Source organism: Pipistrellus hanaki (assembly GCF_964339955.1).
Source record: "Pipistrellus hanaki genome assembly, chromosome: 15".
In the NCBI taxonomy this organism is placed as follows: domain Eukaryota; kingdom Metazoa; phylum Chordata; class Mammalia; order Chiroptera; family Vespertilionidae; genus Pipistrellus; species Pipistrellus hanaki.
In genome coordinates, this window is record NC_140517.1 from 39,527,588 (window position 1) to 39,547,727 (window position 20,140).

General features: G+C 54.8%; 1 protein-coding gene across 1 annotated transcript; it reads left to right on the top strand.

The window, feature by feature from the left end:
* The first annotated feature begins 9,259 nt into the window (after positions 1-9,259).
* Positions 9,260-16,658, top strand: ERF (ETS2 repressor factor). The gene is made up of 4 exons (XM_084905635.1): positions 9,260-9,420; positions 13,759-13,993; positions 14,334-14,449; positions 14,552-16,658. Exons 1-4 carry the CDS (start codon positions 9,399-9,401, stop codon positions 15,817-15,819), a joined length of 1,641 nt encoding a protein of 546 aa, XP_084761761.1. The 5' UTR covers positions 9,260-9,398; the 3' UTR covers positions 15,820-16,658.
* Positions 16,659-20,140: the final 3,482 nt, after the last annotated feature.

Here is a 20,140-nt window from a genome sequence, read left to right on the forward strand (position 1 = left end):
GACCCTCGGAAAGAGTGGGTCATGCCGAAAATGGTTTGGCTCAGTGGACTGCGGACTGAAAGGCCCTGGGTTTGATTCCGGTCAAGGGCATGTACCTTGGTTTCAGGCACATCCCCAGTAGGGGGTGTGCAGGAGGCAGCTGGTCGATGTTTCTCTCTCATCGATGTTTCTCTCTATCTCTCTTCCTCTCTGTAAAAAATCAATAAAATATATATTTTTTTAAAAAAAGAGTGGGTCATGCTTTCACAGAAGGGGTTCACAACAGCCACAGAAAGTTGCCTATGCGTGGTAACATGCACTGTCCATGTTGACTTTATCATGGACACATACTGGGCGGTGCAATGACCTCACTGGGATCTACTCTCTTGCCCCTCCCCCACGTGGTTTTTGCTGCTGGTAATCCGGAGTAGGAAAGTCTAAAAAGAGATGATACCATGCAGGGGGAGACACATATTGGACGAGGGTTCACATTGCCTGTGGGGGCTTATGTTATGTTGGGGAGCGATTTCTATTGTTTAGGATGGTGTTTCTTGTTACCCAGTCCGTTTGTATCAGGTTTGAGAGGGATTGTCAGTGAGGGGGGTGGGTCTGTACTCTCATGGAAGAGCTCACCCTGCCCTGAGGAGCACTCTGCTGGAATGAAAGGGGGTTCTGCTGTCAGTTCTGGATTGTCTCTGGCTGCGGTGTGTTTATAATGTTCACAGAGGGCTGGCTCCCCATTGTTTTGGTTTTTTTTAAATATATGTTTTATTGATTTTTTACAAAGAAAAAGGGAGAGGGATAGAGAATTAGAAGCATTCATGAGAGAGAAAAATCGATCAGCTGCCTCCTACACACCCTCTACTGGGGATGTGCTCACAACCAAGGTACATGCCCTTGATCAGAATCGAACCTGGGATCTTTCAGTACGCAGGCCGATGCTCTATCCACTGAGCCAAACCAGCATGGCTCCACATTGCTTTTTACTATATGTATATATATATAATTGATTTTTAGAGAGCTTGAGGGATAGATAGGAACATCATTGATGAGATAGAATCATTGATATGCTGCCTCCTACATAGCCCCTACTGAGGATCTAGCCTGTAGGGCATATGCCCTGACCTGGAATCCAAACGTGACCTTCTGGTTCATAGGTCAAGGCTCAACCACCGAGCCACACTGGCAGAGCAAGGATAATTTTTTTTAACCCTGTGGCATATGGTTGTTATGAAGTTGTTATGAAGTAACATGTGCAAAACATTTAGGGTAGTATTTCCAGCAGAATAAATCCTTTTTTTTTTTTTTAAATCAATCTTTATTGTTCATATTATTACAAAGGTTCCTCATTTCTTCCTAAATCCTTAAAAATGTTAGCTATTGTTGTGATTACTGTTATTCATGAGGAGCTTATTTCTACCTACAGAGCGTATGCTGTCACAGTCTTACTCATAACCTTGTCCTAGTTTGTGCGATGGTAATAGTGGTGGGGTTTTTGGGAAGGATTCTAGAGTTCAGCATATCTGTGGGGCATTTATTAATTCATCAGGAAGCATTATGGTCTAGTGCTTGATGTCCCAGCTATAAAGATTTTTGCCTGTGTAACCTTGGACCTGTAACCTCTCTTGGTCTCACTCTGCTCATCAGAAAAATGGGCAACATCAGAGTACCTTCCTCATAAAGTTGAGGCAAGGATGACATGAGATGTTGAATCCACAGCCTGGCATACAGTAAGTGCTTAACAATTGGAGTGGTGATTTGTATGGGCCCTGGGATATCCCTGCCATTCAGAAATTCACCATTTCTTCGCCTTCATTCATGGCCCCATCGTCCAAAACAGGTTACACCACCTTTCAGGGAGCCATCTGTCCTACTACATGGGTGTTGAAAGGGAATTGGGTAACTTTTTATGAGAGCATTAAGATTTTTCGTGGGGGATCATATAATATTATGAAGGTTACAAAGGCCCAAAGGGTTCAGTGGAAGGTGGGGTTTCTCCCTGTCTATGGGAAAGGGCTACATTAAGTGTGACCTAATGAAATGGGCATAGTGATATTAGGGTTTATTGCACCCATTGGTGAGTCCACATGCTCACAGAGTGGTCCACCCAAGCAGGGGCCACAATATCCACGGGCTATACTGTATGAGGCCACATTGGCTATGGGGCTCCCCTGTTCACATGAAGAGTCACACGGCTGATGGAAGTGACCTTGTTTATATGGCTTGGGGGGGCCATACCCAGGTTACTGGTGTTGACTTGTAGTCAGAGGAAATCACACAGTGTTAAAGAAGTTATGCTGTCTGTCTGGTAGTGCACACTAACAAGGCAATACGCCTTTAGGGGGTACACATTATTATTGCTGTCTCCCCACCTATCTGGGGCTCAAGCTGTTCATGAGGGCCACACTACCTACACTGAGTGGCCAGATTATTATGATCTCTGAATGCATAATAATCTGGCCACTCAGTGTATATCCTATATCATAAAAGGCTAATATGCAAATTGTCCCCTCGACCAGGAGTTCGACCAGCAGGCAGGCTGGCCAACTACCTATGTCCCCTTCCCCTGGCCAGACTGGCCAGACCCCACCAATACACGAATTCGTGCACTGGGCAGAACGTGCGCACATGCGCGCGCGCGCGCGTGTGTGTGTGTGTGTGTGTGTGTGTGTGTGTGTGTGTACTGAGTGGCCAGATTATTATGCATTCAGAGATCATAATAATCTGGCCACTCAGTGTATATGCAATTCACAACATTTATGTGGTCGGCCTGTTACATGGGGTTCACACAGTTTATGAAGGGAGCACTGTTTGCATGGGGCTCATATCCTTTATGAAGGTCACCCTGTCTGTATGAGCTTTCTGTCGGTCACACGTGAGCACTGTCTATATGGATCTATACTGTTCATATAAGAGTCACACTGTATATGAAGGTTTCTGTCAGTTATGGACACCCTACCTTCTGTATGGGTTTTTATTTTTATTTTTTATTTTTAAAAATATTTTTTATTGATTTTTTACAGAGAGGAAGGGAGAGAAATAGAGAGCCAGAAACGTCGATGAGAGAGAAACATCGATCATCTGCCTCCTGCACACCCCCCACCGGGGATGTGCCCGCAACCAATGTACACACCCTTGACCGGAATTGAACCCGGGACCTTTCAGTCCGCAGACCTACGCTCTACCACTGAGCCAAACCGGTTTCGGCAGTATGGGTTTTTATTGTGAGGTGATACCAACCGTGTGTCTACTCAGTTCACACTGGCAAAAAGTGTCACCAGCCTGTTCTATGCCAGACCAGGATCTAGGCACCAGCGATAAAGCAGCTAAGAAAACAGTCCAAACCCCTGCTTTGTGGAGCTGACATTCAGGAGGACAAGCAAACCCTTTAAGGATTTTTCCTGTTTGTGTGATTCATACCCAGTTTCAGATGTTTTAGGGGGTTGTGCTGGCATCAACTGGCCATGAGAGTGTGTCTATGTGTCTGGGGCTACATTTATTGGTATTGCTTTGAGTATAGGGAGTTCACTGTTCAAAGATGAGTTTATTCTCTCATAGATTGTCAAACATTGTGCCAGGCTTGGAGGATACTGCAGGCAACAAAACCCCTGCCCTCTTAAAGCTGACGATAAAGAGGAGGGATTCAGACAATAAGCAAATAAGTTGTGGAAATATGTCAGATGAGGATAAGAGCTATGAAGAAACATAGTATATAGAAGGCATTTGGGACCTAGGAAGGTCAGGTAAGATCTTGGGAAGGTGCTTTTTGAGTAAAAACCTAAAGGGGATGAAGGACAGAACTATGCAGACTACTCGGAGTGTGGGGAGAAGGGGAGAGAAAGGCTTTACAGGCAGATGAAACAACATTGGCAAAAATCCCCAAAGCAGAAATGTGTCTGGCATATTCAAGAAATAGCCAGAGGCCCTAACTGGTTTGGCTCACTGAATAGGATGGCGGCCGCAGACTGAAGGGTCCTGGGTTTGATTCTGGTCAAGGGTATATATCTGGGTTGTGGGCTCAGTCCCAGTTGGGGGCATGCAAGAGGCAGCCAATCAATGATTCTCTGTCCTTATTAATGTTTTTGTCTCTCTGTCCCTCTCTCTTTCACTCTATCCACTGAGCCGAAACCGGTTTGGCTCAGTGGATAGAGTGGATAGAGAATCGAACTCAACAGTCTCAGGTTCGATTCCGGTCAAGGGTAAGTACATTGGTTGCTGGGCACATCCCTGGTGGGGGATGTGCAGGAGGCAGCTGGTCAATGTATCTCTCTCATCGATGTTTCTGGCTCTCTATCCCCTCTCCCTTTCTCTCTGTGAAAAATCAATAAAATATATTTTTTTAAAAATAGCCAAGAGGATGGAGATGAAGGGAAAGGTGAGGTGAGGAGTTGGCTTTTACTCACAGTGGGCAAAAGGCAGCAAAGAGATATCATCTGATTTAATAGAATGTCTCTGGCTGTGGGTAGAGCACAGACTGTAGGGGTTGGTGGCAGGAGGGAGACAAATGAGAAGAGCCCAGACCAGGGGTGTGGTGGTGACAGTGGAGATTAGCTAATTCTGAAGTATCTTAAATCAGAGTTGATGGGACATCCCTTCAGATTGGATGACAGGCCGAAGCCGGTTTAGCTCAGTGAATAGAGCGTCGGTCTGCGGACTGAAGGGTCCCAGGTTCCATTCCTGTCAAGGGTATGTACCTTGGTTGTGGGCACATCCCCAAGTGGGGGGTGTGAAGAGGCAGCTGATCGATGTCTCTCTCTCATTGATGTTTCTAACTCTCTATCCCTCTACCTTCCTCTCTGTAAAAAATCAATAAAATATATATATTTAAAAATCAATAAAATATATATATTTTTTAAAAAGATTGGATGACAGATGAGGGAAAGGGGTCATGGATGACTCTAAGCTATTCAACCTGAGCAACCAGCAAAATGGAGTTGCAATTTCCTAAGATGGTAAAGACGGGGCAGGGGTGTAGGTGGGGACAGTTGGGGGTATAGGTGGGGACAGTCTGGAGGACCATCTTGACCTGGAGAACTTGAGAAGTCCAAATGGAGATGCCGGTGAAGCACTTTGATGTGTGAGATTGCAATTCGGGAGAGTCTGAGCTGAGAGAGAAATTTGGGTGCAATCAGCGTAGAGACAGAACATGAGGAGAGAAGAGGACTGGGACTGAGCCCTGGGGCCCTTCAGCATTTCAAGTCAGGGAGATGAGGAAGGGTGATGCCATCATGGGGTTACATTTCCTGTTTGGGATGGTCATCCCCTACTTACGTGGCTACACACTCTATAAGACGAGTCACACTATGTCTAAGGGAACTACAATGTTCACAGAGCAGTAATACTTCATTATTGATCACAGGGGGTAGGGGGTTGTGACTATGATTTTTATTGTTCCCTCAGTTTCCAGGAGTGAAGTCTTAAAGGGTTGTGACTTCTGTGGGGATAGGTTCTGTCCATGCCTTAATTTGACAATAGGATGAATGTTATCTGTGTTAGGACAGTAAACTGGAACAAGGATTGCTAGCTCCATGGGAGGATAGGGGTGTCCTCACTGATCAGATAGAATTGGTTTCTTCAGCCAAAACCGGTTTGGCTCAATTGATAGAGCGTCGGCTTGGGGACTGAAGGGACCCGGGTTCGATTCCGGTCAAGGGCATGTACCTTGGTTGCAGGCATATCCACAGTAGGGGGTGTGCAAGAGGCAGCTGATCGATGACTCTCTCTCATCGATGTTTCTAGCTCTCTATCTCTCTCCCTTCCTCTCTGTACAAAAACAATAAAATATATTAAAAAAAAAAAAAAGAATTGTTTTCTTCATGGAGTGTTACATTTTTCATCACAGGCTGGGCTTTTCACTGGTTCAGGCCGCTTTCCATAGTAAACTAGAGATGGGTCCCCTTGTTCATTGGAGTTGACATAGCCCTGGGGTTGGATGGTATGTCTTCAAGGAATGAGTAGTGATGAATAATTTTTAAAAATATTTTTTTAGCCGAAACCGGTTTGGCTCAGTGGTAGAGCCTCGGTCTGCGGACTGAAAGGTCCCAGGTTCGATTCTGGTCAAGGGCATGTACCTGGGCTGCGGGCACACCCCCAGTAGGAGGTGTGCAAGAGGCAGCTGGTCGATGTTTCTCTCTCATTGATGTTTCTAGCTTTCTATATCTCTCCCTTTCTCTCTGTAAAAAATCAATAAAATATATTTTTTAAAAAAAATATTTTTATTGATTTTTTTACAGAGAGAAAGAGAAAGGGATACATGTCCTTGACCAGAATCGAACCTAGGACCTTTCAGTCCGCAGGCCAACGCTCTATCTACTGAGCCAAACTGATTCGGTGTGATGAATAATTTTAATTACTAGTTCACAATACCTGTGTGTTTCACATAGTAATGGTGGGGTTCACCTTCCCTGGAGGGGATTCTTGGTGTTGAAGAGGCAACTGAACTATCCGAGAGGGTTCACATTTCTTTTTTTTCTTTCTTTTTTATAATTAATCCAACATTCTTTTTTTTTTTTAATCTTTTAAAAAAATATATTTTTTATTGATTTTTCACAGAGAGGAAGAGAGAGGGATAGAGAGTTAGAAACATCGATGAGAGAGAATCAAGGATCAGCTGCCTCTTGCACACCCCTACCGGGGACGTGCCCGCAACCAAGGTACGTGCCCTTGACCCGAATCGAACTCGGGACCTTTCAGTCCGCAGGCTGACGCTCTATCCACTGAGCCAAACTGGTCCCGGCAAAGGGTTCACATTTCTTTCTTTTTTTTTTTTTTTTTAAATATATTTTATTGATTTTTTACAGAGAGGAGGAAAGAGGGACAGCGAGCCAGAAATGTTGACGAAAGAGAAACATCGACCAGCTGCCTCCTGCACACCCCCTACCGGGGATGTGCCCGCAACCAACGTACATGCCCTTGACCGGAATCGAACCCGGGACCTTTCAGTCCACAGACCGACGCTCTACCACTGAGCCAAACCGGTTTTGGCTTTTTTTTTTTTTTTTTTTTTTTTAATACATTTCTATGGTGAAATCACATGTAGTATCTGTGACCAGGTCTTCCCAAACCACCAGAGGTTACACCGTCCAGGGGACATTTCCACCAGGGACTCTCATTCTCTGTGGGTGGTACGGACGAAGTATGCCCACCATCCATAATTGTGTTTCATAGAAGCAGTGGGATTGAGTTTACCCAACTGTCAGGGTGGGATTATGCCATTTACAGGAGATTTCTCACTGTCAATGCTGTGTGTTTATTGTCTACAGCTGGAGTCTGTAGGGATATGGGTGCTTACATTATCCACGGGGAACCTAGCTCACTCTGCTAATAATTGTTAACAGTATTTATGGCATACTTACTTCACATCCAAGATTTCTCACAACAACCTGGTTACGGTATGTAGGCTGTTAATATCCCCATTTTACAGATGAGGAAACTATGGCTCAGAGAGGTACACTGGCTCTCTGTCACCGACAGAAGTAGAAGAGTTAGGGTTGCAACCCAGGTCTTTGACTTGAAGGTGGGAGGGCAGGGGTCACTAAGGCTATTGTCTTTGAGACTCTGCATTATCTTCATCCAAGGGTGGAGAGCAGTAAAAGTGGTAGTAAGGCCTAGGGCTTAAGAGTGATGGTTTCCATTTGAATAGATCTGGATTTGAGTTCTGGCTCCAACACTTCATGACTGAAGGACTTTGGCAGACTTACCCATCTGGGCCTCACTTTCTTAATCTGTAAATGGGTATAGCGATAGTAATTCTCCTTTTTGGGCTTTTGTAAAGATGAAATGAACGAGATGATGCCCTGGACAGTGCTTGGCTTAGTGCTTGGCACATTATGAGCGCTAGGAGTTTGGGAGCAGTTATAACTACCACGACGACGACGATGATGATGATGATTGCAGGACCACACTGCTCCCAGAAGGTTACAATATCCGTGGGGGAGCTGCAGTGTCAGTAGTCAAGGTTACATAATTAATTCACCAGGGGGTTGATGCTTCCCCGGAGTCCTTGATCTCCCCAGGGAAGAGGCCTGAGCCTTCTACTGAGGCACTGGTGAGGGACTTCCTGCTGTAAGGCAGCTAGGAACTCAGCAACGGAGGCTGGACTCGAAGCCCTCAGAACCCAGAGCTGACCCTGCAGGCCTTCCCTCCCGGCAGCCTAGCTCTCCCTGCCCCTCTTCTGGGCTTCAGCCTCTTTGAGCACCCCTCCCCCATAATCCCATCTTCTGGCACCTCAGTCTTTTTTGAGACTGCTTCCAGGCTCCGCCTGTGAGTATTGCTTCTACTTGCCCTTTCCCGTTGGTGGCTCCGTTAGCCATCTGATCAGCGCTGATTTCCTGTTTCCCCAAGCAGAAGACTGCTCCCATCCCTCCCAGTTTCGGAGCACAAACTTCACCACTGCCCTACACGCCAAAACCTGCCTTCCTCTCTCTTAGCGACCCCCCCAGTGCCCCGTGGGAGCACATTTGTTCGGACTTTGGTCGCCCCCTCGTATCCTGGCCTCACCACCGGAACCCTCTGTCCTGGTGGTGGAGGTGGGGGTACCTCCGGTGTTGGCCGGTCCCCTGGACAGCTGCAGCTTGGGGTGGTCACTTTGGTCACTTCCTCCCCAGCTGGGATTGGGGCTATCTGGAAGGCCAAGACCCCATCCCCGGAGAAGCGAAGGGCACAGCCGCCTCCTCATTTCCGATGCTGGGAAATGCTTTCCACCCATTCCACCCCACCCCTGGACAGCTGCCCCCATTCAGACTCAGGGATGGGAGGGTAGGGGGTAAAGCTAGGCTGGGAAATGTGATCTTGATCATCTCCCAAGGTTCTGACCTCCCCCTCCCCCCTGCCGCCCAGCAGAGAAAATTCTGCCTCCTCCCAAAAGGTCCACGCCTCCTCCCGACAAAAGTTGCTGCCCCTCCCTGAGAAGGTGCCCCCTGCCCTCTTACAGGCTTCCCAAAAGACAATCTGGATCCTGCAGTGGGCAGGAGAGGAGGGGAGGCAGGTCCCGAGTGCCGAGAACTTAAGTTATCTGCAGACTGGGAGTCTCCGAGAAGGGTCATGACCCCTGAGACCCCATTCCACCACCCACCCCCACCTTCCTTCCTCCCCCGTTGCGCGGCCCCTTTAAGCTCAGAGCCGGCGAGTCCTCAGTGGCTGTGCGCCGGCGAGAGTGTGTGTGTGAGTGCGCCGGGAGGGGGCGGGCGCAGGGTCTCCATGGCGACGCGGCGGTGACGTCGCCGGCCCGGGGGCGTGGGCGTCCCGGCCCCGGAGTGCGATATTAACCCGGGAGGCGGCGGCGGGGAGGGGAGAGGCTCTGAGAGGCGAGGCCGGGTGAAGCGGCGAGGGCGGCCCGACCGGCGCGGGACGGGACGGGGCAGCGCGGGCCCCGGGAGCTGCGGCCCGGAGTCGGGGTGCCTTGCCCCGGGCCCCCCAGCATGAAGACCCCGGCAGACACAGGTGGGGGCGGGGGCAGCACGTGTGGGGGAGACTTGTTGCCCCGGGAAACCAGGCGGAGAAACTTTGGGGGGGCAAAGGGGCTGCGGAGGAGCCCGAGTGATCCTCAGTTCCGGGGGACCCCCAAGCACGCCAGACCTGTTGCATCTTACGGCGCGAGCCGGGGGGGGGGGTGCTGCATGGGACCCCAATTTCTGGTTCCGGCCGGAGTGGTTTGGGTGCCGCGAGTGTCGGTCTTCTCCCTGACTGGACACCGAAAACTGGGTTCTCCCCCGCTCCCGGGATAAAGGGGATGGCGGGGTCCCACCCCGCCGTTATGTCACGTTGCACTCTGGGGCCGGGACGTGTGCGGGGCGTTGGGGGGCTGTCCACGGGGCCCGCTATCCCCGGCCCCGTGCTGCGCGGTCCGGCCGGTGACCTTCACTGCGGTGCGTGCCCTGCATCGGCTCAGGGGGGACAGGGATGGCTTTTAGGGGGAGGGCGTGAGTGAGGATCTGGGGCTCGGGGTCCGGGCTCCGCTGCCCTTCCCCCGCCCGTCTCCGCCGGCTCCTCACTCCCCCGCCCGCGCGGAGTCGCAAAGTTCCAAAGCGCTGCCCGAACGTTCGAAAAAGGAACTTTTTGTTTCCGACCTTAGAACGCGCGGCTTTAAGGTGGCTCAGGGGAGACCCGGCACCTCCTTCCCGCCCCGCCGGGGCCGGAGGTTGAGCAGGGGAGGGGAGGTGGGGTGGACGCGGAGGCTGCCCCCCGGCCCCCCCTTCCGCACCCAGCTCTTCTCTTTCAACCGGCCGTCTCCTTCCTCCGCCCCCCTCTTCTCCGCCAACTTGCTCCTCCTTAAGGGGCCAGGGCTCCCCTCCCCCGCTCGGGCGGCGGGCGGGGGGCACCGGGATTAACCCCCCTCCCACTCGGACTTTCCCCGGCCCCGGCCCCGGCCCCGGCCCCCCCTCGCCGCCCCCGGGCCCGGCCGCTGGACTTTGCGCCGGGGCGCGCTGGGGGAGGGGTCCCCGCCGCCCCCTGCCCGTCCACCCCGTCGGAATCCGGCCCCGGGCGGGGACGGGGGAGGGGGAAAGGGGCTGGGCGCCGCTGTTCAAACTTGTTTCCTTCCCCCGGCGGCGGCTGCGGCTCGGCTCCTGTGTGCGGGTGTGTGCCCCGACCGGCCCACCCACCCCGCCCCCCCTCCGCCCGGTGGGTGGGGGCGGCTCTTAAAGGGCTGGGAGCTGGGCTCCGGCGCTTTGGGAAGGCGCTCGGGGACTGGGACTGGGGAGGGGGGCCGCGGCCGGGGTGCGGAGTGCTGTAGGGTCAGTCACGTGCGACCCACATACTCTCCGGCTCCCGCGGGCTCCCGGGCCGCCGGGCTTTAGGGGCAGCCCGAGACTCCCCTGCCCCCCGAGGAGTGGGTCCAGGCGCCCAGACAACCCCGCCTCGCTTTCCCTCCCCGCTACGGGCCTTGCCCTGGTGGGACCGGCCGGGCCGGGCCGGGCCGGGCCGCTCCCCCAGCCCTGTCTTGGGGCAGAGCCGCCTGTGGGTTCCCCGACTGGGGGGGGGGGGGGCGGGATGGAGGACTGGGATGGCCTCCCGGTGGCCTGTCGGCTCGTCGGTGTCTGCCTTTCAGTCGGCGGCTGGGTGCCCCTCCATCCGATCCTCCATCCCGGCCCCTCTCCCCTGCGCGGCTGTTTCCCACTTCCTGTTTTCTTCCCGGCTCTGGCGCCACCGAGGGCTGCCTGGAGTGGGGGAGGTGGTGGGGCCCCCCAGGAGGCCAGCGTGCTCTTCCTTTACCACCGCCCCTCCCTTCCGATCCCCCCCTAGTCTCTTTAAAAAAAAGTTTGGACGTCATGTGAACTTGGGGGTGTCCAGGAGTTTGGCTCCCCCAGGCTTCCACAGCCTGTCAGGGAGAATGTACCCCGCCTCTGTGGGACCCAGGTGTGCCGCCTGGGACCCCGCCGCCGCTGTCCTAACCCTTCCTGTCTGCTGCCATCTCCACCCTGTCTCACAGCGTCCTGCACCCCTCCAGGGTCAGCTGCTCTCTCCCTGCCCCCGATGTGCCTCCCGCTTACACTCCCAAGCTCTCATGGTGCAGGCCTGGTGGTTCCCTGGTTTCAGCACGTGGACTCAGACACAGCACACACTCACACATGCTCCCCTCGCCCGTGCCTGGCTCCTGGCTCCAAGGCTCCGAGGCCTGGGGAACAGAGCCCCATTGAAACACCCTGACGTCACCCTCCTTCTTCCTTCTCCCCCCAAAGCTGGGAACAGGCCCTCGTGTATGCCGTGTCCGATGAGGAAAGCCAGTGTAGGGGTGGGCCTGGTGGTAGGGTGCGTCCCTGCCAGAGTGGGAGCCAGGGCCCTGGCCCCCATGGGTGGGGGGGTTGTCCAGGCAGGGGGCTCGACAACGGGGCCTGGGACAGCCCCTGGGATGCAGCTTTTGAGGCCTTTCCAGAGCCCCCCACCTCCTTTCCGAGTTCCTTTGTGTTGCATGTAGTCTCTCTCCTTCTCTTCTGCAAAGTTTATTTTTAGCCTCCTGCTCCCCCGCTCCCAGGACTGTCGCTGCACATACGTTGCCTGGTTACCGGGACAAGGAGGCTGGGGTGGGTGGGTTGGGAAGGGTGGCTTTAATTTGGGGGGTAGGGTGGAAGTCAGCACACCCCTCCAAACCCAGACTGTCTCAGGGGCTTTACCCCCACCCCCTCCTCCTGGCTCTGAGTGCCAGATTGGAGTTTAGGTGGGAGCTACGTGGAGCTCGGTGTCCTGGTGGGGCCGGGAGCTTTTTGGAGGGGATGGGGTGTTTACGGAGCTTTGGTTTGCTCACTTGGGTTCCCAAGGGTTGGTGGGGCCTGGGTTCTCCAGCAGGACGGGGCTAATGGGGTTCCTGAGAGAAGGATAGGGCTGTGGATGCTGGGGTCCCTGGAAGGCGCTGTCAGGGGCTGTCACTCCCGAATTAAGCAGTGGCTGCTGATGTCTGCTGTATCCCTGGCTCGGGGCTGGGATTTCTGAATGGGGCAGGGACTCGGGAGAATGCTGGCCAGGGGTGGGAGCATTGGGGGGAGAGTCTGCTCTGGATTTGGAGGGGGGCGGTCCCTGTGGGAGCAGGAACTGCTGGTCCCCTGGGTCCCCAAGAGGAAGAATCCCCTTCTGGATTCCAGACTGGGGTGGAGCCTCAGCGTTGCCCCAGGCTTGGTTGGTACCTGCTTGAGCTTGGGGCTTGAACCAGGGCCAGCCCAGAGAGAGGCTGACCCACACTGCCTGCCTGGGATTTGGGACCCCGCCCATTTGTAGCTGTCTATCCTTGCCTTCTCCCTCTAGTGGCATCAGGGCCCCTGCCCTGCCTCCTCCCCTCCTTCCCTCCTCCCACCCCTCCATTACCGGCTGCCTGGTGCTGAATTATTGATGGTCCCTGATTACCCGGGGGTTTGGGAAATGACAACAACCGCAGCCCCCCCACCTCCTCCCCCCCAGGCTGCCCACCCCCTCTAGGGACCAGCCAGCCCACCACCAACCTCTATCCAAGGTTAATGCTGGGGGCGGGCAGGCAGGTGGGCAGGGAAATAGCTGAGGATGAGAAGGCAGAAGGGAAAAGAGGCTTCAGCCTAGTCAATCTGAGGCCTGGGCTGGGGCCCTCCAGCCGGGTTGGGCCCATGTGCCTGGGTCTGGGGCGGGCAGTGCAGCACAGAGGGTCCGGGCTTGGGGGGCCTCTCTCAGACAGTCTGGGTTTCACTCTCCAGGGAAGACAGAAGCCTCTGTGTGTGCAAGCGCTGACCTCATCGTCAACCAGCCACCCCACCCCTCCTGGTCCTTTTAAGAAAAAAAAAAAGCCTCCCGGGTCTTGGGGTGGGAGTAAGGGCTCGGTAGGTCTTGGGAGGGGGCAGTGTGTGTTTCTAGGAGGGGACCAGCGGAGCTTGCAGGGTTGGGGGTCAGTATGACTGGCTCTGAATGGGAATGGGGGTCCTGGGGGGCCTCGCTCCAACCATCTGGCCACATGTACCCCTTCCTGCCCTTCCCCCACTGGCAGCCCTGCCCGCCGGCCTGGCTTGGTGCCTGGCCCCCTGGCACTGGCCCCGGGACCCGCCGCCACCCGCCGCCGACGGTTTCCTGTTTCTCCCGGTGTTGCTGGAGCAGGCTCCAGCTCCCCCCCTCCCCATCTAGCCCCCTCACACAGACAGACACACACTGTCTCTCTGGCCTGCCCAGGTCTTGTCTTGGCTTAGGGGAGATGGATTTCCCCATGTTGAGGGTGGGGTAGGAGGTAGCCCCTGGGCGGGGGCAGGGGCGGGGGCGGGGGTGGGGGGGAGGCAGAGGCCTGGACTTGGCACCCTAACCTGGAGCCACTTCCCTGCCTGCTGTCCCCAGGGTTTGCCTTCCCGGACTGGGCCTACAAGCCGGAGTCGTCGCCCGGCTCGAGGCAGATCCAGCTGTGGCACTTCATCCTGGAGCTGCTGCGCAAGGAGGAGTACCAGGGCGTCATCGCCTGGCAGGGGGACTACGGGGAGTTCGTCATCAAGGACCCCGACGAGGTGGCCCGGCTCTGGGGCGTCCGCAAGTGCAAGCCCCAGATGAACTACGACAAGCTGAGCCGCGCCCTGCGGTGAGGAGGGCACGGCCCCTGGGCAGACAGGACAGTTCCCCACCCATGGGAGAGCCCCTGACCTCTGGGAATAAACACTGGGCTTGACTCCTGGTTCTTGCAAGTCATAGCCATCGGCCTTAGGCAAGTCCTAACCCTTCTCTGAACCCATTTGCCTAAAGGAGGTGTCCTGAGGAGAGAATGGCCATGGGTGTGGTCCTTACCCTTGGGGACTCGATGTCTCTCTTGTGGCCTGGGTGTCTCGGTCTCCCTCCGTGAGCAGCACCTAAGGCGTGTCATGGTATGGGGGCCCGGATTTGGGTCCCCTGTGACTAAACCGATGGTGTCTTTGCATCCACAGCTATTATTATAACAAACGCATTCTGCACAAAACTAAGGGGAAACGGTTCACCTACAAATTCAACTTCAACAAACTGGTGCTCGTTAACTACCCTTTCATTGACGTGGGGCTGGCTGGTGAGTACCGGGGCTGGCGGGAACGGCCTCTGAGGGAAGAGGGTCAGTCTGTGTGTCCGGGCTAGGCCGGTGGCCTTGATGCCATGTCTTCTTTCCTGCTAGGGGGTGCGGTGCCCCAGAGCGCCCCTCCAGTGCCATCGGGCGGCAGCCACTTCCGATTCCCTCCTTCAACACCCTCCGAGGTGCTGTCCCCCACCGAGGATCCCCGCTCGCCACCAGCCTGCTCTTCGTCCTCATCCTCCCTCTTCTCGGCTGTGGTGGCCCGACGCCTGGGCCGCGGCTCGGTCAGTGACTGTAGCGATGGCACTTCAGAGCTGGAGGAGCCCCTGGGAGAGGACCCTCGGGCCCGACCGCCAGGCCCTCCGGAGCTGGGTGCCTTCCGCGGGCCCCCGCTGGCCCGCCTGCCCCACGACCCTGGCGTCTTCCGTGTTTACCCCCGGCCCCGGGGTGGCCCTGAGCCCCTGAGCCCCTTCCCTGTGTCCCCTCTGGCTGGGCCCGGCTCCCTGTTACCGCCTCAGCTCTCACCAGCTCTGCCCATGACGCCCACCCACCTGGCCTACACGCCCTCGCCCACGCTGAGCCCCATGTATCCCAGTGGTGGCGGGGGCCCCAGCGGCTCAGGGGGAGGCTCGCACTTCTCCTTCAGCCCCGAGGACATGAAACGGTACCTGCAGGCCCACACCCAAAGCGTCTACAACTACCACCTCAGCCCCCGCGCCTTCCTGCACTACCCTGGGCTGGTGGTGCCCCAGCCCCAGCGCCCTGACAAGTGCCCGCTGCCACCCATGGCACCCGAGACCCCGCCGGTCCCCTCGTCAGCCTCGTCCTCCTCCCCATTCAAGTTTAAGCTCCAGCCACCCCCACTGGGACGCCGGCAGCGGGCAGCAGGCGAGAAGGCTCCGGTGGGCGCCGACAAGAGCGGCGGCGTTGGCAGTGGTGGCGGCACCGGTGGGCTGGCTGAGGGGCTGGGGGCGCTGGCCCCACCACCACCACCGCCGCCGCCGCAGATCAAGGTGGAACCCATTTCGGAAGGGGAGTCGGAGGAGGTGGAGGTGACGGACATAAGCGACGAGGATGAGGAAGATGGAGAGGTGTTCAAGACGCCTCGTGCGCCCCCTGTGCCCCCCAAGCCTGAGCCGGGCGAGGCACCGGGGGCCACGCAGTGCATGCCCCTCAAGCTGCGCTTTAAACGCCGCTGGAGTGAAGACTGTCGCCTGGAGGGGGGCGGGGGCTCCGCCGGGGGCCTCGAGGATGAGGGTGAGGACAAGAAGGTGCGAGGGGAGGCTGGGGGTCCCCTTACCCCGAGGCGGGTGAGCTCTGACCTCCAGCACGCCACAGCCCAGCTCTCCCTGGAGCATCGAGATTCCTGAGGGCCCTGGGCAGGGGAATGCCCCCACCCCCGATGCTTCTTTTGCTGCCTTAACTCCCCTGTGTCCTGGAGGTGAGGGCAGCCCTAATTTCTTCCCTGCCTCCTCCCTTTCCTCTCCCCATGTTTTGTATAAAAGTTAATTTTTTTTTTTTTTAATTGTGAGGGTGGGTGGGTGTCCAGGGCTGGGGGCTGTCCGGTCTCTGGATTTCTAAGCTCTGGGCAAAGTGGTGGTGAGGGATGGGGTGGGGGGAGGGAGTGAAGGGGGCCACCTCCATTCTGGGGAATTTATATTTGAACTGAGGCCCCGGCCTCGGTGCCCAGGAACTTTTTTATTACAATCGCTTAGGAAGTAAAGCCTTGTCTCCCTCCCGTCTGTGCCTCCTATACCTCTCTGTCCACCTCCAGCCATCCTTAGCCCCAGTTCAGCCTTCCCTGCCCCTCCAGGGGCCACGAGTGCCTGGTTTCTAGCCCCACAGGTTACAGCGGGAGAGTTGGACGTTTTATGATGAACCAAAAATTGTGTGTGAGGGGGTAGGGGGGAGAGGAGGGGGAGGGGTGGCCACAAATTTCTACAAGTGCCTCTTCTACTCCTCACCCCAGCACTGGTCCAACCCCTTCACCCCCAGCTGCTCCTAGGACCAGCCCATAGGCAGGTGGGTGGGGGGTGGGAAAGGTGAACCCTGAAACCAAACTGGAAGCCCCCTCTGCCTCCCAGCTGGGGCCCCTTGGGGTGAGGGTCTGTGGTCAAGCCTTATTCTGTATTGGGGGTGGAGGGTGGGAGGGGAGGGAAGTGGAGGGCTGTTGGAGAATGTATTCAAGACAATAAAACTTTGGGCCTTTGGATGGAGTGATCTGTCTCACTGCAGGGCCATAGTCTGTTATATTCTGAAGGATGGGGGCCTTGACTGGCTCCCAGTGGATCAGTGGCCAGAGTAGTGTGCTGTGCCTGATCTCATCTGAATGGATCAAGTCCAGCGCCTGGGAAATGATCTCCTGACCTTGAGGGGCACGTAACCCCCAATGTCTGATGATTAAGGTCTTGGGCCTACTCTGTCATCTGATTGCTCCCCTGTTCCACGGGACCACTTGTCCCTGAAGCATTTAGACACCTCACCTATAGCTTGAAATGCCTTTCCTGTCTGGGTGTGAATCGCTATCCATGTCCCTGGGCCCTGGACTGCCCTTTGCACCATACTCGAGTGTCCTCCCACCTGTCACTTTCCTTGGGGCATTTCTGGGTTATTCTGGGATCCTTTGGGGACATGCCTTCAGTCTCAAAATGTAGATCTTGCAAAGGATCTTCCCATGGAACCATGGGACACCCTCTGCCAACGAGGTGAGTCGGGACTGAAGCAGAGTTGCTACTGATTGACCTGTACCAAGTATCTGGTACTTAGGAGCTGCAATGCTTTGTCTCCAACATCCTGCAAGGTAGGGGAAGTGATTTAATGACTTGCTTAAGACCCATAAGCTCACAACCTAGCCAGTTTGGCTCAGTGGATACAGCGGTTCAGTTCCGGCCAGGGGCACATGCCCAGCTTGTGGGCTCAATCCCCACCATCCTCTCTGGGGGAAAAAAAAAAACCCTAAGCCCAGCCACGACTTTCAGTGAGGTCTATCTCGGAAGTGTTCTTTCACCTCCTGAGTTTTCTCTTAAAACCAGGATGGTTGGATCCAGACCACGGTCTCAAGATCATAGGATCTCAGAGGTGAGCTCAAGCTAGAAGCCTAGCTTGGAGAGCTCTCCTCAAGGATGCAAGAATCAGGAGGAAGCACCCAGTTTGCAAGTGCTCTCTGAGAGCCCAACTCCTTAAGTGCTGGTGAGGTGCCTGAGACCCAGTTTTCCCAAAGCCTCACAGCTGCTAAGAGACAGAATGAGAATGGAGGGCTCCGGGCCTGTTGGAATGGCTTCACTGGAACCCCACCCTGTGCAACTCCTCCCTACTTTCTCCTCATCCTCTTTTCATGCCAGCCTGGAGTGGGTAGTCCCAGATGATGTCCGGAGGTTGGCAATGAAGAGAGGATTCAGGGATGGGGTATTGGCAGGAAACCGAGGCTCCAGTGGCAGCCTGTGGGCAACTGCTCCCTCTCCTGGGTGATGTAAGTCATTCCCATGGGTGGGGGGACACATGGTTATTTCTGGAAGTTGGGATGAGGCATGTTTCCTGGCAACATAGATGCAAGGGTGGTGGTGTGAGGGAGAAAGGGGGATGGCATCCTTTGGGGGAGGTGGGAGGACCCTGCCTAAAGTCTGAGCTCCTGATTCCAGTGCCTTCAAAGCATCTCTAACAATTCTAACATGGATTCATAAGCTCTCAGTTCCAGAACTGCTCTCTAGGTCACACCAGACCCAAACAGACTCGTTGCCCCCAGTTTGGGCTGACCACGATGTGACAGGTGGCTTCTGGTCTTGAAAACTCCAGTGGACCCTCTAATCTTTGGTGACCCACCTGTATCTATTTAGTTTCTGCAAGACCACACCCTTGCTCCCGTCCACATCCTCCAGGATTTCTGGTTCCAAATAGAAAGCCCTTTATAGGTTTCATGACACTTCATCAATTAATTCATCCCATCAGAGATTCCCTTCATACCTGTAACCCCCACAAATCCTCGAAGGTCCTTTCTGATGCTTCTCATCCACCCCTTATCCTTTCAAGTCCCCCAGTTAGCAGTAGTTTTTCAGTCTCCCACAGACAGTTTAAGAACACCCCAAGTTCGCTCTGACTTCACTGATCCCCAATAAGATCCCTTCACTTGTCCTCGCACTCGCCTGAGTACCTCCAGAAACCCACAGGCCCCGCAGACACTTACAACCCGCCCTAGCACCGCTCCACAAACGTTCTCAGTCACACAAACACCCTGGTTAAGATTCCCTGACTCCCATGTATCCCAATGCCCTCGTGGCGGTTGCCTATGCGCTGCCCACTGCGCATGTCCCACGGGTTCTGGCCGTTAAGTAACCGACACTATCCCGCCCCACTCGACAGCCCTCCTGAGCCTTCGTGGTCCAGTGTGGGATTATTTCCCAGGCTTTGGGGTTTGACTCAGATTTTTGCTTTTCGACTCAGAGCTGCCGTCAGAGGGCAGCAGGCATTGTTTGGCTGAGAAACTACAACTCCCAGAAACACCTGCTCTGGGTTGGGGGGGTTGAGCCGTTTTCCTAGAGAAGGGAGCGAAAGCGGATCCGCGCTTTGCCTTTTGGTTAATGTAGTCCGAGAAGGCTTGAATGCTACCGGTCCGTCCCGGGGCTCTGCACCCACTGGGAATTGCAGTCAGGAACAGAGACTTTATTCAGACTTCAGAAAGGGCAGGGCACTTAGTATGAACACAGGCTCGGATTAAAGTGACGTATAGAAATTGCATTTCCCATTATTCCACGAGGCAGGAGGGACTTGAGGGTGATTTCATTCTAGTTCCAAGTATTTCCGGGACGCACGCACTCGCACGAACCGTTTCCCAGCTCCCTTTGGTGCTATTGTCCTTCCGGGTATTAATCGATAAATGGGGAGACATAATGCATGCACAAAACCCAAGGCTACTCCTAGCAGCGGCTTCCTTAAAGCCGGAGGACGTAAAAAGCTGAATGGGGGTTTAAGGCAAATTGTATTTTCTAACGCTCGGTCTCCTGGTGTAACTCACAATGCTAGAAAAAACTAGATTGTATCCAAAGACTATTGTTTTGAGAAAAACCCGGGCGACTTTCTCAAATCCTTTGCAGGGAAATTTTCCTTCCCGATTTTTGGAAACTAGCAACTTGATCTCCATGTTCCAGCAGCCCTAGTTGATCCGGCTCTTTCTTGGGACCTTGGGGAGGGGAAGGAGACGTTGAAACACTTCAGTTTCCACCGGGAACTGCCGTCTTTCCCCTTTCGCTCACGCTCTTCCGAAGATATCCTTTGGACTCTACTTTCTGGCCAGCGTAGTCAGTCTTGCCTGACAGGGTCAGGATACAGAGTGCCCTCTTCCCCAGCATGCTTCGGGCTCATGGTAGATCCCTCCCCTCAGTCAATAGGAAGGCTGCCTTGAACTCCATTTCCCAGAAGACACAAGGGCTCGCTGTAGCAACTGCTCCGAAGCCTTGGTTTTGACTACATATCCCGGCAGGGACTGCGGTCTAGCTTACAAGGGAGGAGGAGCGCTGAATCTACTCCATTTCCTAGCCTTTCTCCGGAACTGCAGTATCCTCTCGCGGGTTTAGGGAATCACATAGGACTCCATTTCCCAGTGTGCTTTGGGAGTCTCTTTATACCTGCAATGCAGTGAGGGCGTGGCGAAGACTTCATTTCCCAGCTTGCCTGACGGTCCGATATTTGTGAGTCCTC